The sequence below is a fragment of the Liolophura sinensis genome, chromosome 12 (assembly GCF_032854445.1).
Source record: "Liolophura sinensis isolate JHLJ2023 chromosome 12, CUHK_Ljap_v2, whole genome shotgun sequence".
NCBI classification, from domain to species: Eukaryota; Metazoa; Mollusca; class Polyplacophora; order Chitonida; family Chitonidae; genus Liolophura; species Liolophura sinensis.
This window is the reverse complement of record NC_088306.1, coordinates 9,087,917-9,103,821: the sequence shown is the minus strand read 5'-3', so window position 1 is coordinate 9,103,821 and position 15,905 is coordinate 9,087,917. Positions and strand designations below refer to the sequence as shown.

At 40.3% G+C, this 15,905-nt stretch overlaps 1 protein-coding gene across 1 annotated transcript in view; it reads left to right on the top strand.

Annotated features, from left to right (window-relative positions):
* LOC135479001 (RNA-binding protein FXR1-like) overlaps positions 1-15,334 on the top strand; it is a 28,169-nt gene extending 12,835 nt beyond the window's left edge. Inside the window, exons 4-17 of the mRNA XM_064758700.1 lie at positions 914-1,062; positions 1,577-1,642; positions 2,629-2,722; positions 3,298-3,414; positions 4,138-4,305; positions 5,233-5,311; positions 5,846-5,955; positions 6,620-6,730; positions 7,314-7,417; positions 7,705-7,814; positions 8,493-8,660; positions 11,229-11,243; positions 12,554-12,652; positions 14,288-15,334. Of these exons, the coding sequence (XP_064614770.1) occupies positions 914-1,062; positions 1,577-1,642; positions 2,629-2,722; positions 3,298-3,414; positions 4,138-4,305; positions 5,233-5,311; positions 5,846-5,955; positions 6,620-6,730; positions 7,314-7,417; positions 7,705-7,814; positions 8,493-8,660; positions 11,229-11,243; positions 12,554-12,652; positions 14,288-14,802 (1,905 nt within the window). The 3' untranslated portion in view covers positions 14,803-15,334. The remainder of the gene's footprint in view (positions 1-913; positions 1,063-1,576; positions 1,643-2,628; positions 2,723-3,297; positions 3,415-4,137; positions 4,306-5,232; positions 5,312-5,845; positions 5,956-6,619; positions 6,731-7,313; positions 7,418-7,704; positions 7,815-8,492; positions 8,661-11,228; positions 11,244-12,553; positions 12,653-14,287) is intronic.
* Positions 15,335-15,905: the final 571 nt, after the last annotated feature.

The window sequence follows — 15,905 nt, the reverse complement described above, 5'->3', positions numbered from 1 at the left end:
GCCAATCCAAATTTTTATTCGCAATTGGCTACAATGGCGAGCGCCAGCGGAAGCCCTGCTTCTGCATGTGTGTACAACAGCCTTCATGGTAGAGTGTTTAGGGTGCTTGCGCAATTTGGTGTGCTGTACTTGTAAGGGTGGAAAAGGTTGTTAGTAAGGTGCCAGAGCTTGGTGGTTTACTCAAGACACACTTGTTTCTTCCACCCATAAAACAGACTGCCATCGTGTTAGTGGAAAACTCTTCAGTTAGTGTTGTTAGTGGAAAACAACAGCAAAATAAATAACTTAAGATTTAAGCATAACTTTGCTTTTAATAAACTTTCAGCTGGGCACCTGGCATCTGATCTGTGATTAACAGTGAAATGGCTTTTTATTCAGAGTTAAAGAATTAAGAAATTTATTCTCTATTTTTAGTGATGTTATAGCTGTAACATCAATATATCTTAAATATTGCATGATACAACAATAAAATAAATTAATAAACCAGTGTTCCGCACTTGTTTGGAGGGGGGGAGTGGCATTGATGATATACCCTTTTCTGGTGCATGTTACATGGGAGAGATGAAAAAAACTAAGAACAGCCCAAAGTGTTTGTTTAGAAACCATAATTACAAAGTAAAACTGAACATGTATCTATGTACAAGCACTGGTCTCGCGGTTTCTCATCATTTAATCCAGCATCTGTGACCGTCACATACATTCATGAACAAGCAATTGTCTAGAAATATATTGTAGCCTAGGTCTTCTGCATTTGGATGAAAATAAACGAAGGAAAAGTTTGATAATAGTTTCCTTTACTTAATTTATAGGCTGGTTACATTTTCTTGTTAATATTGGCCTCTGCATACAAATTTTAAAAAAATTCATTGTAATATTATTCTCAATTGTGTTTTTTTTTTTTTTTATTTCTCAGGTGTGCGCTAAGAGCAGTGAGGAGGAACCATGTGCATGGTGCCCGGCCAAGATTAAAATGATGAAGGGAGAGTTTGCTGTTGTGGATTTCCTTGGCTGGGAGGGCACAGATATTTTACCTATTGATAAAGTCAGGGCGCCAAACAATAAGTGAGTGTCATTCAGTATATATTGAGTTTGAATACGTTTTAATATTTTAATTAATTTTGTTGAATAAAAATTTGCACTCTTAATTGCAAGCTTAAGAAGAAAATTTGAATTTTGAAACCATTTTATTTTCTGAGTCTAAGGTAGAAGGATAACTTTGACATTAAACATGTGCAACTCAGTAGTTATGAAAATAGGTAGAAATAAATATTTTCAGATAAAAGCTGTCAGTTATTTAATATTTCTTACTCTTATTTTACTTGTTAAAATAAAAAAGCATCAAATATTTGTACATTTTTCTTTAGAAGATGATTTTAGGAAAGTCTGTCAAGAATTACAACAATTTTAGCAAGTATACATTTTATTGGCCAAAAATTGAAAGCTGAAAAAAGTAATTAAGTTTGTTTGTTTTTGATTGTTAAAAAAGACATACTTGTACATGTGATGTGAATATTTTCTGTCTGGCTTCAAATCTATTTGTTTCTGACCAACTTCTGTTTTTTTTTTTTACTTTCAGTCCATGCATTTCAAAAAATAGTTTCCATAAATATGTTATAGATGTACCAGAAGATCTATTGGATACGTAAGTATATTAGGATTACATATTTGGCATTAAAATACATGTACATCTACCTCAGATCTTAGTTGGTCAGCGCGCTAGCGCAGTGTAATGACCCAGGAGCCTCTCACCAGTGCGGTCGTTGTGAGTTCAATTCCAGCTCATGCTGGCTTCCTGTACGTGGGAATGTCTGTCAGCAACCTGCGGATGGTCATGGGTTTCCCCCGGGCTCTGCCCAGTTTCCACCCACCATAATGCTGGCTGCCGTTGTACAAGTGAAATATTCTTGAGTATGGCGTAAAACACCAATCAAATAAATAAATAAATAAATGTCAGATCTTTATGTAAGTAAAGTCACATTTAATGGGAACTTCAGGAATATGTTACAAGCGAACTTTACCGTGCAAACAGCAGTTTCATGTCAATAAACTGTCCGCCAGGATGCTTTCGTTTAATTGGCAACAACATTGTGTAGGATATGTTTGGAACTGACGTTGTCAATGAACATACTGGGGATGCGGTATCAGTTTAGTGACCAATTTGGGCGCTCCTCTCAGCAAAGTTCTTGTGACAGCTATTGATTGTTGACATCACAACAGGCTACTTAATGGCCGGACTGACCACTGGGGACTTCCAAAAACCCCCAGGATGAAAGCTGATAAACTTTTTTTTTTTTTTCATATGTTAGCCCACATGGTATACTACATATTAAGAAATACAAATCAACCGTTTCATACTTGTTTTGAACGTGTGTGACCAGCTACTGCAAGTCTTCAGCCTTTTTCACATGTTTGCAAGGTGTTTATTCAAGCATATTCTGAAGGAATTATTCTGTGTTGACTGATAAAATTATACTTTTTGTGAAGCCCTGAAATTGGCTAATCTAACCAAAATCTGTCTCCAAAATCAATTTAAAAGTGTGCATAAATTGCTTTGAAAATTGCGCTTTCATATTTTGAAAATGTTGAGTAATTAGTCTACAGGTGTATGTGTCATTTTTTACTTTGCAGGTGTGCAGACGAATCAGCACATAGAGATTTCAAAAGGCATTGTGGTGCTCAGTTAGTCTTATTTAACCGAGAAGAAAGTGCTCTTATAGTCCTGGTGAGTGGAAAATAGTGCTGGATGCCACAGCAATTTTGGGGGAAATTTGATAATTGATTTACAGATGGAATATTTTTTTCTCCATGATTGAGTCAGTTCTGCCTACAAGAAGAGAAAAAATGTTACGAAGGTTTTTAAGGGTTTCCAGAGCCCAGTTGCTTAAGGAGCCAGGTTCAATGATAAGGACAGAGATGAAATGAATTACACTCTTAGATTACAAAAAAAATAATGCTTGTGCATTAAGTTTCGGAATAATGTATGGAAACAAAAAGTTTTGTGTCATTTCCAAAATTTTCTGGTGTGACATCCTCAAATTTGACTTAAACTGTCGAATATTTTGTTTATGAGGAGGCTAAATACAGTGTTGATCAGTGTAAATCATTTGTCGCATTAGCTTGTCGCTTGTATTTTAATATTTCCACACAGTTTTTCATGGAACTGGAGTAGCATGTTCAAGTTTTCTGCTCAAAATATTCTAGCTGTGACAGTGGCCCTTGAACTGTGAGGAGTATGTGAGTGGAAGACCTTGTCAGTTGGTATGGATGTACCATTTGTACTGTTTTGTTTGTTGACAGTCAACACATGAGAATGTGCTGAAGCGGGCATCTATGTTAGGAGATATGCACCTGAGAAACCTCAGGCAAAAGTCCATCATCAAACAGAGAACGGAAGAGGCCGTGAAAAAGTTACAGGTACGCTGGCTCCATGATATGCGTTGACACATGTATTACACAACAGTGCGTTTTGGAATATTGCAGGCGCAGAAGTTTGGGTTGCCTTGTCCTTTACGGTGTTCAGGATGGATAATTTATGCATGTGCATTCATGTGTGTCTGAAATCGAAAAGATAACGCTTATTTATCTCAAACAGTGTTTTAGGAGGGAAGATAAAATTTGACGTAATTGTGATGTTATAATCTTCATTGTTCATAAATAAATAGGTGATACGAAGTCAAAATTGGAGCTTACAGCTTTGAAATGTCGACGACAAGCACACTCGACAAGACGAGAGTTCCACAATAGGGAATGGAAAGAACACAGAAGATAAAGACAGACTTCAGATTTACTTGAAGTTACAAACGTATTAAAGTGCATTTGGGTCCTCCGTGGCCGAGATGGTTAGCACGCCAGCGTGGCGCAATGACCGAGGAGCCTTGCACCAATGTGGTCCCTGTGAGTTAAAGCTTAGCTTATGCTGGTTTCCTCTCTGGCCATATGTGGGAAGGTCTCTCAGCAACTTGCGGATGGTTGTGGTTTTCCCCCGGGCTCTGCCCCGGTTTCCTCCCATCATTATGCTGACTACTGTCTTATAAGTGACATGTTCCTGAGTAGGGTGTAAAACACCAATCAAATAAATAAATAAAGCGCAATTACATTTTACAAATTCATAAACTCTTCCCTGATTTTACCTTCCAGAGTACAAAGATCAAGTCAGGTTATGTTGAAGAATTCTCGGTGCTGGAAGATGTCATGGGTTTGGCAATAGGTACACACGGTGCCAACATCCAGCAGGCTCGTAAAGTTCCCGGCATCACCGCTATAGAACTGGACGAGAACTCGTGTACATTCAAAGTACACGGGGAGGTGAGTTGTTCGCTAATCAAGTTATACTCCACAATGTGTGGCTAAACACGAGGTGTAGGTGCAATACTGATTTGGGTCTTGGAATTTGTAAATTCAACCACTGTCGTTGTTTGTGGGGCTTTTGCGACAATATGTTGTTGATGACGCTTGAGTGGAGGTTGGCTTACATGTGACTCCTGTTCACTGTAGACAAGTTGCCTTCCATGTACGGTGTGCATGCATGTACGTCACATGAGGTAAAGATTGTCAGGAACTAGCCAAAGGTTGGTGGTTTATCCCAGGTATGCAGGTTTTCCTCCATCTGTAAAACTAGACACCAGCTTAATGCGAAAGTTACTGGTATGGCGTCAAAGAGGATTCAAATAAATTAAAACAAAGCGGTCCTGAAAGTGCTTCTGGGAACGAATGCAATAAAAGATTTGTACATCTAGCAGATAGGGTAGAAGCAGAGCAGCGAGGTAGTATGGTACTTGGCAAATGGTCACATGTAACAGGTGAAATAGGGCCTGTTGTCAATTTATCTCAGTCAGGGTTTCATTCTAACTGTACATGTAAATGCATAAATAGAAGCAAATCACACTCCCCAAATCACCATGGCTTAGGCAACTAGAATTAGGTTGAAAAAAAATGCAGTGATGTTAATGGCAATTTATTAAATGTAAATGGTCTACAATTACTCAGAATGCTGTGTCATCATCATATTTAAAATTGAAAAACATTAAAACTATGTAAAGGGGCCAGGCTTCAGAGGTGCTTATTCCATAAACACTTTATGTGCACACACATGAAACTGTGGAGTAAAAGGAGTTTCTGTCTACTGAGTAAGGGACCCCTGATATGTTTTACATTTTGCACAATATGACGACCTTTTGTTGCATATGTCCGCTCATAAGTTGCATGACCGAATTCCTGTTTTTCTGTTTTCAGACAGAAGAAAGTGTAAAAAAAGCCAGAGCTATGTTAGAGTTTGCAGAAGATACATTTCAGGTGCCAAGAAATTTAGTAGGTAAGTCGTGCATGGCAACAGAGAAACTGGAAAAAAACAGCTCAGGCAAGGGTTTCACAGTAAAGGTTTCATTTTGGTATGAATCCAGTTCAGGATTTCACATTGAGGTGTTTGACAGACTGTTGATAACGTATGCTGCTCATACACCCCACGTGTTAAAGTGGAATGTCGTGATGGTGTAAAAGTATCAATCAAATACATGTAAATATCTAAACCTAAGCCAGCTGACAGGTACTCTGGCTTAAACCCGATCACCATTATTTATAAATTGAAAAATAATGGGATATTCCTTTAAAGTACCCGTCGTATAAATGAAAAATGAAGTAAAGCCTGTGGAATTTTGGGGCTCTTTGCGCTGTCTTACCCTTTACATTGATTTTGATTGAATCATCCATGGAAAAGTTTGTGGCCAACTAGCAAATAGTGAGTGGTTCACTACTTGTACCCCAGATGATCAGATGTCTAAAACAACAATACAACACATGCTTAATGCCAATTGACAAAATGATCATAAGTATTTGCCTTCTCTTACAGCTAAAGTCATAGGTAGAAATGGTAGAAATATTCAGGACATCGTGGACAAATCCGGGGTTGTGCGAGTGAAGATTGAGGGAGACAACGAGGGTGAATCTCCAAGACAGGAGGTAAGAAAGTCACCCAATCCTTGATGACATCGCCACTGTAGTGGTTCCCTTGATGCATTCTGGTATCATGCTTGCTGTGGTTGGCAGGTTACTATTTCATTGGAAGTATTATCTATGCCTGTCAGTATGTGAGATACTATGGCCACATGTCAGTCAGTTCATACATGTAGGTGTTTGCCGGTCTCACTGCATCAGCTGTGACTAGGTGAGGAGCTTTGGTGGTATGTGTATGTCGTAAGATAAGGTTGCCTCTGGGCAACACCAGGTTTCCTTTGTTCACAATCAGGTTTCCCCTGATCACTGCTGGCCGCTACCAGCTTTCCTCAGGGCGCTACAAGGTTTCCCCATGGTCACTACCAGCTTTCCTCAGGGCACTACAAGGTTTCCCCGTGTTCACTACCAGCTTTCCTCAGGGCGCTACAAGGTTTCCCCATGATCACTACCAGCTTTCCTCAGGGCGCTACAGGCTTTCCCTGTTGTCACTACAAGGTTTCCTTGTGGACATACAAGTAAATGATTATTAAGTAAGGGCCAAAACACTATGGTAATGAAGGAATCAGTAAGTCATTCAGTCATCTGAAATTTGTCACATCAAGCACTCTGTATCTCTACATCAGTCATTTCTTCCTTCACATCTGTCAATGACACCATGTACTCACGTCAGCAGGCTATTGCTGGCTGTCCACAGGGCATGGTCCCCTTTATCTTTGTTGGCACGTTGGAAAGCATCTCCAATGCTCACGTCCTACTGGATTACCACCTTTCTCATCTCAAGGTAAGAGAAATTTTTTTTGTGTGTGTGTGTAAATATTAATGTGATTGAAGTGAGCGAATGATTTCCTGCACCCACTATCACAAGTCTCCATATTAACTTCGAATAACTTTTGTGTAAATTTTGATTAGAAAATGGGTTTGCAAAGTTCTGTGGAAGTAGTCTCTGACTGTTACTATACTAAATATGACCTTAAGAGAGTTTTTGAGTTGAAACGAAACTTATTTGTCTTTCGTGATGGAGATAAGATCCTCCTCAGTTTTCTCCAAAGACAATGTTCTGCTGCAGGTGAAAATGCTTGGTCAGTCTTCATTTTAAATTCTGGTTTCATGGAAATTACACAACTAGATTCTATACCTGGTCTGAGGCATCCAGATGTAACCCTTGCTGCAAAGTTTTTACTAAAATTCTCCAAAAAAATGAAACTTTTTTTTTGTGAACTTGGCCAGAAATTCTGACTGTGTCGTCTGGAAATGTTCTTGTCTGCTCAATGAATTGTTGAATTACTCATTTTGGACAGACTAGAACTGCTCAGTGGCTGGCCAGTGTTTTAATTTGTGCGCTTTGTGTTCTGTGCTTGTGTCAGGAAGTAGAAATGCTGCGACAAGAGAAGCTTGAGATTGATCAACAGTTGAAGAATATTTCTGGTCCACAGCTGGGTCCTTATTTTCCTCCGCCACATGACAGAAGGTAAGTCTAGAGTTGTCTCCCTTCATACACAGGCACCAATTTTAGAAATGTAACAATTGTAATTTATACAGGTTCATATTTCTGCAAAAAAAATTGTTTTTTTTTTTTTTGTGTTCATTACCTTTAGAGTATGTAAAAAGTTGAATATGGAACAGTGAAACTTGATTGATATTTTATAGGTTATTGATGTATTTGAAGGATTAATTTCCTGTTCGCACAGGAAGAAACGATCACAATTTCAGCAGATATATGTGGCTCAAATAATTTACCTGTGTTTTGTTTGACAGGAGGCGGTCTGACTCACAGGGCGATGATCGGGGCCGACCGCCCTCCAGCATGAGGGGGCGGGGCATGGGGAGAGGAGGAAGACGCTGGGGAGACAGGTACTCGGCTGCAGGTATGTCACATCACACTCTTCACTCTCCAAAGACAAGAACAAATCTAACAATCATCATTGATAAAGGATAGGACAAGATACGAAGTACTCTGTCACGCTGCCTTGGAACTGCACTGGGCTTGGGCACTGGTTAATAGATTCATACAACTGAACATTGTAATTTTGTTTTGTTTTTTAAATTTTTTTATTCATGTTTGGGACATATTTGCTATGTTTTAATAAGATCGCCTGTGTATACCCGTGTTCTGTCAGTGCTAACAATTTTTCAAACGTGATCAAAGATGCGAGTCCGAGGGACACTGATACAGTAAGCACAGGCTTAGTTCCCCATCAAAGTTTGAGTTGTTATGGTTCAAGTGTCTGTCCATGTTGTCTTTGAGATCACCATGGCAGAGCCTCAGGGTTAGAACTTGTATGATGAAGTACATGTAACTGTATTAAATGGGAACATTCTTGCTGAGGATGAGCACTAAACAGGGGGCATAACTTGGCAGACATAGTTGTTCTATCTTGCAGTTACCTCCCTTACCATGTGTTAACCAGTTTGATTGTAGGCGATATTTCGTTAGCCACACAAAATACAGGGAGATGTTTGCGATTAAAAGGGTTTCCACAGACTGTAGTTGATGTTGGACATTGAATGGTGTCAGGAGACAAGAAAACTTTTGTTGTTTGAAGGTGACGATGAGTCCGTCTCCTCCAGACCCATTGCTGATTGGTCAGCGGAGGTGGCCGAGGCTGAGGAGCGCCGCCAGTCTGGTTATTTGACAGACAGCGTTGTCACGGGTGGGCGGGGTCGTGGCTACCGTCGAGGTCGAGGCCGAATGCGAGGCATGTCCATGCACCGTGATAATGGTGAGTTCCACCTACACGTGTGTCCTTGGTTATTGCCATGTCTTGGTTATTGCCATGCCACATCTGTATTCTTGGCTTGTTGCCACTTCGATGTACCTTCTTCTTTTTGCTGATTTTCTGTTCTTGTGTCTTGTTGCCACTTGGTGCTTGCCTCTTACTGCTATTTGTCATGTCTGTATTCTTGTCTTGTTCGGCACTCGCCTCTTTTCAAAGCATGCCTCTGTTGCTACCTGTGAACGCATGACTCTTTTGCTACCTGTGAACGCATGACCCTGTTGCTACCTGTGAACGCATGCCTCTGTTGCAACCTGTGAACGCATGACTATGTTGCTACTTTAAAATACATTCCTGTTATTGCCCCTTCTGTATTCTGGTTGCCAATTCTCTAAACATGACTGGAATTGTCACAACTGTATTTATCCCCCCCTGTGCTACTTATGCCTGAATGCCTCTTGTTGCTACTTTTGTTATGTCTTTATTCTTGTCTTGTTGACACTTGTCTCTTATTGCTTTTTGTAAAAGCATGCCTTTGTTTTTACTTACAAGGACAAAAGCATGCCTTTGATTCTGCTTACCAAAGCATGTAGCTACTTATATATGCCTGCCTCTTATTGTCACTTGTGTATTGTGGTGTATTGTAGCCAGTGGTCTAAACAATCTGCATTGCCACTTACGGATTTACGCATCTTGGTGCTAAGTTTAAATGCATACCTCTGTTTTGCCATTTCTGTATGAATGACACTTCTTGACACACATGGAGGCACATTTCTTGTTGCCATTTCTGTTTGTGCGCCTCTTGCTGCCACTTTTGTATGTATGTGCTCTAGCCTACTTTCTGTATTCCATTGTCGATTGCTTATCTAATGCTGTGTGGTTGTTGTGCCCTGTTTGTATCTCTGGACCTAATATTACTGCTGGTGTTCTTTGTGACCAACTTTATAAATTCCTATTCCTCAGGATGCTGTTTCACTACATGTGCATGAAGGTGTAACAAGTGTTACAGCAACGTAGCTATTCCACAAAATATTTGACATTGATACTTCTGTGGCGGCAGCACTTTGGTGGCCTGGACTCGTCCTGCCATAGGAAGACACACACCTAATTACTCTTCATCGTCATATGACTGATAAATTGTTGGCTACGATGTGAAAAAACTCACACACACACACACATACATACATACAAACATACATACATACGTACATACATACATACGTACATATATAGATGTTTTCAGATCATGGGTTAGCCAGCTAAGCCTTTCGTCATAGTGTACAAGCGAAAAAGAAAATCAGTGCCACATCTCTCCCTTTATTTTGTAACACTCTCCACTCATACAGTCACAAATGTGTCCTTTCCAAATTTTTCACCGTCGTTGTACATATTTGTACATACTTTCAAAAGTTACAGTTAAAAAAGGTTTCATATTTTGTACATTTTTTTTCTCTCAGCAACTTGGTTACCGTGTAATTCTTTGATAAACCTTGATATTATGTTGAGTTGGCTTACAATTAAACATTCAGCATCAGTTAACACTATGTTTGTCCCTATATCACAGGCTATCAGTAGCTAACAGACTTCATGATAACTGGCTTCACATGCAGCATGGTATGTTTGATTTGTTGTCCAAGAACAACGTTGTTGTGTGCGAGAGGTGTAATTGAACTCCATGCATTCTGTACGTGCAACCTAGGAGAATACTAAATGTGGTTTGAGCTCTGCTCAGGCAAAATGGGCTCCAAAAAGTGTTCATCTTACGTTTTTGGCTAACCCTCTGTTTCAGATACAAGCGGTATGATATGTTACAGTGTGCGGATATTAACCTGTGTGTTGCATGTTTTCTCTTCATCTCTCTTCCACAGATTATGCCATGTCAAATAACGGAGGTTACCGTGGAGGTCGAGGTCATTATAGCGAGGAGAACAGAATGGGCTGTACGTGGGTCCTGTAGTTAAAACTCTGTGTTGGGTCTTGGTGAATCTCCGTCTGTCTCCTGTCACAACTATTTTCTTCCAGTGCGATTCTTTATCTACCTTTATGGCATGTGATGGGTCGACCCAGTAGGGGTTTGAACCATAGACCTTTAGGGTCATAGTCTATGTTCCTATCTCCAGATTACAGGGAAATTCCTCAGGGTTGAAATGATTGTAAATACCAGTATCGTATTTCACATTTTTAGTGTTTTTCTAGTGACACATTTTGCTGGATGCTCATTGATTCATTCAGCTGATTAGGCCATTTAAGAGTTTTGTTTGAAGTTTGATTAATTTCTCCTCAGCAAAACTTAAGTGTTTGCATCTAAAGTAATATTGTAATCTTTTTGTTTGCTCCTGGAAGTGCATTTTTAGAAAGCAATGTTTATGTGAAATACTGTAGTCAGGATATCCTACCTTGTTACAATTATGACAGAAGGAAATCTGCACAGAGCAAGTCAAGGAACAGAGAACTGCTCAGAGTTAAAAGCCAGAATGTGTATATTATTCCTGTATTCATTTATTTATTTATTTCATTGGGGGCCTCCGTGGCTCAGTTGGTTAGTGCAGCATAATGACCCAGGAGCCTCTCACCAATGTGGTCGCTGTGTGTTCAAGTCCAGCTTATGCTGGCTTCCTCTCCGGCCGTAAGTGGGAAGGTCTGCCAGCAACCTGCGGATGGTCGTGGGTTTCCCCCATGGCTGTGCCCGGTTTCCACCCACCATAATGCTGGCCGCCATCGTATAAGTGAAATATTCTTGTGTACGGCGTAAAACACCCATCAAATAAATAAATAAAATAAATATTTATTTCATCGGTGTTTTATGCCGTACTCAAGAATATTTCACTTATATGATGGCGGCCAGCAATATGGTGGACGGAAATCAGGCAGAGCCGGGGGGAAACCCACAACCATCCACAGGTTGCTGTATTCAAATCTTTATGTGGCAGTTCCGTTAAAGGGCTCAACACTGGAGATGGGATAGTGGGGAAATAGTTCGAGGTTTTGCTGGACAAGTATTGGGCATGACATCAAGACAAGATTTGTGACATTTCTTAGCAGTATGCATATCTGAATCTTGACTCTTGACTCTTAGCATACTGTCATGCTTTTACTGACAAAAGTCTTAGTGCACTCCAACCAAAGTAGACTAACAGACAGTTGTTTTTTGTTTTCATGTAAATTCATTCTTCACACATTACAATGGCCTTAAGATATTGTGCATTTAAACCGAGGTCCATTTTGTGTTAAAGGGTTTGTCCAGTTGTTCTCAGCAGCCATCTTGTATGTGTTGCCTGTTAGCATAACATTCACTTACCGTATTGTGAAAAGATAATTGTCATTCATGTTTGAAACTGCCTTTTTTTATTTGTATTTTATTTATTTTCCTGTTGTATTATGTTTTTCTTTTTCACAGACATAAATATGGGCAAATATTTTAATGTATAAAGGTGGGTTTTAAATTGAAAAGAATAAAGGGGGGATATGTGAAATATTATTTTTGGTATACTGCAAGTGGGCCTATTTTGTCTTCAAAATAGCATTTTGTAGTGAGCTCCATTGGTTCAGCCAACTGCAAGGGTTGATATACTCTAAATAACCTAAAATTTTGCCCACAAAAGAACATTTTTAGAGGCAAGTAAATGTCACAAAATATTATTTTTGGTGGTCAAATTTCCAATAGAATATCATCCCTTGTTCCGAACAAAGCTCAAAACAGCTTCCTAAAATCAGTAGAACTCTCAGAATCTGGAAAAATGAGCGAGTTAGTCATGGATGAAATTTGTGATTACTTAGGGTATATTGTTGAAAACAGAGTTGAACTTTAAAGTAGAACCAATAAATGGCGGGAGCGGGGCCCTGTTACAGCCCTACTGTTGATTGATTTGCATTCTCCCTGGTGTTCACAGTTTCTCACGACGAGAGCGGAGGTTACGGGTCGCGGCGACGAATGACGGACGATGATGACACTGTTCTGGACAACGCCAGTGTGAACAGCCAGGATCAAGGTGAGATGAACACTGTATTGTTCTGGGTGTTTAGGGTCGGACTGGGGCTGGTGGAGTCATGTCTCTCTCAACTCTCACTGTTGGGGTCACCTTCTGTATTTGACCTATATAATTCTGCTCATATTGCCTGATCCTAACAGTTCTGTTGCTCTTATTAGACATGTGCTTTAAGGTTTGTTTGTTAGGCTCATGTAGAATAATATCTTACTGGACAAATGTAAGTTTCAGTGCCAAAAATAATGTTTTAGTTACTTTCTTTAATTAAAAAAATGTACTTTTTGTGACAAATCTTGAAGGCTCTGCCCAGGTTCCACAAACCGTAATACTGGTTGCCATCGTATAGGTGTAATATTCTTGAGTACAGAGTTAAACACCAATCAAAGAAATAAATCCAGTTACTGTTTACTACATTGAAATGTTACTCAGTGCCCTTTGTTAGACACTGAAAGTGTCAATGGTTGCTGTCAGATTGACAAGTGATACACACTGCAGACATGGCAAAACTTGGTCATGTTGTTACATAGACTAGACCAAGTCAACAGAACGCTGAATACAGGTGTAGACAGCATGTTCTTACTGAAGAAATGTTTGTCTAGTTTTTGAGCGCACAAACTGTGTTAAGTGATGTGAAGAGCAATTTCCTCTTGGGTGATAACATTGAACCAGTAGTTTAGTTTATTTATTCATCTGATAAACAACTCAAGAATTTTCCAATTTTTTTACATATATATTTATATGATGCTAGTCAAGGCTAGAGTAGCACAAATCAGATTGCTTAGCGTATGCCGGCACGTTTCTCCAGATTGGAAGTATCCAAGGAAACATGAAGGTCTGCCAGCAACCTGCAGATGGTCATGGGTTTCCTCTAGGCTGTGCCAGGTTTCATCTCGTCATAATGCTGGCTGCCGTCGTATAAGTGAAATATTCTTGAGTATGGCGTAAAACACCAATCAAATAAATAAAGAAATAAATCCAAGGAAACATGAAGGTCTGCCAGCAAGCTGCGGATGGTCATGGGTTTCCCCTGGGCTCTGCAAGGTTTCATCTCATCATAATGCTGGCCGCCATCGTATAAGTGAAATATTCTTGAGTACCGCGTAAAACACCAATTAAATAAATAAATAAATAAATAAATGGACAGTGGAGTTCAAGTCTACTGCACTGTCGCTGATTGGTAATGGGCCGTTTAGCTGTGGCAAGAACAACACATGAGCTGACCAGGCCAGTAAGAGCTCTTCCAGCTAAAAAATACACTGATGGTATAAATGTCTTCAGATTGTCCTTCTTAATCATCAGATTACATGCAACATTTGTGTAGTCCCATCGTCTCAGGGGGAATTTTATCACTCTCATCGTTTTTGGATCTTATGTTTCACTAATCAATTGTGTGGTCTGGCATGAAGATCATTGCAGATCAGTTGACTTTCACCAATATGACCTACATGTATGTTATACATGGGGAAAGTTTGCCAGTATTCCAGGCACTCTAGTTTTCTCCACCAAAACACCAGTTGCGATGCTGTCAGTGGAAAAATTGTATGGCGTCAAAGAACAGTCAGAAAAATAAATACATAATTGCTCCTTTTGTATGATACTGAAGGAGTAAGCCTTTCAGTATACACTGAATGTTTACAGATAGCGTCTCCTCTATTGATGGTCCTCGACGCAGGCGCCGTAGACGGAATAGGCGGAGAGGGAACGGAGGCACTGCATCTGGCACTGAAACGGATACAAGTACGTCTAACTACCGGGGGAGAATGTCGTCTGGGATGTCAGGGCGAGGTGGCTACAGGTCTGAGGGCTACTCAGGCAACCGTTCTGAGGGGTATGGCAGTCATAACAGGAGGTCTCAATCCCCAGGCTACCAGCAGAGGAGGTACCCCTCTGGTCCACCCAATGCTAATGGTGCATCTGGGGGTAAAGATGTAAAGCCAGGTCCTGTCATTCAGGGGGAGCCTGCACAGCCACCACGTCCCCAGCGACCCCCGAGGGAAGAGCAAAGGGAGACCAGGCCCCGCCCTGGGGCTCCCAAGCCTCCTCAGGGGAGACCAGGCCAGGGCAGCGGCAGTGAATCGGACTCTAAAGTGAACAAAGCCAAAACAAGCAATGCCCAGAAGAGCAAAGATGTGCTGGTCAATGGAGGACAGTAGGTGTGAGGGGAAGGTGGCTGTGGCCCCTCAAGGGGAGGGGATGTGATGAGAAGGGAGGCCCCTCCCCCTTCTATCCCTCGCTCACGCCCAGCACAGGGCTCCCGTCACGTTCATGCATGTACGTAGTTACATAATCCTCTCCAGTGAGTGGTCTCTCCTGGAGTGCCCATATAACCAACCCCAGATTCTGCTCTAGACGGGACGTTTTTAACAAATTGTGTGAATTTTCGCCAAAGACCCCCATCACAGAGGAGAAGATGGATGTGCTGCAGGATGTGGGATGTGCTTGTTGTGGTACTGAAACAGGCTTAGCATCTCTACGTAGGGCAGGGCGTAAGGAATGAAGGGGGTCACGGTTTGTCAACAAAAAAAAAAATAGTTGACCATATCCAAATGTTGACAATATACCAGTGTGTGAGACCAGTGTATGCGCGACCTCTCCTTAGAGAGACAAAGTGACTTCGGAAAGTGAAACTGAAAGTCAAATGTATACATGTGGTTGTACATGAAGTGGCTATTGATTAGACTGAAGAAGATGGCTTGCTTGTCTGCTTACTTAATGAAAAGCAATTTGCAATGTGTCTATCGTGAATACTTTGACGTGTCCAGATTTGACAATCTCTTGAGGTTTTGACGTTTTAACCAGGCTTTATTTGGAAAATAAATACATGTACATGTAAATACACTGTACCTGGTAATAGTTTTAAAGTGATGGCGACGGATACAAACATGAGAAACACGAAAAAAACAAAGGGAAAACATACAAAAAAAAAAATCTGTCACTGCCTTTTTCTTGTTGTGCAGTTTTTATTTTCTTAGCAAAAAGAAATGTCCTAAATAATTACACTTCATGTATTTTTATCCTGATTCTCTTTGCTCCAAAGACTTGCCATGGTCATAAACTTTGCGTAGATCTGCCTGTCACAATCTCTTATCACCATAATTGTTTGAATTCGGCCTTTTGAGGAATGCCAATCTGTTTTTTTTTTCCTTTAAAAACGCATTTATAGTTCTAGTAAATAGTTATTTCCATTTCACATGTTTAGCAATTTTGTATATCACATGAATTTCTTTTCTTGTTGTTTGTTGCACTTGTGTCAGTT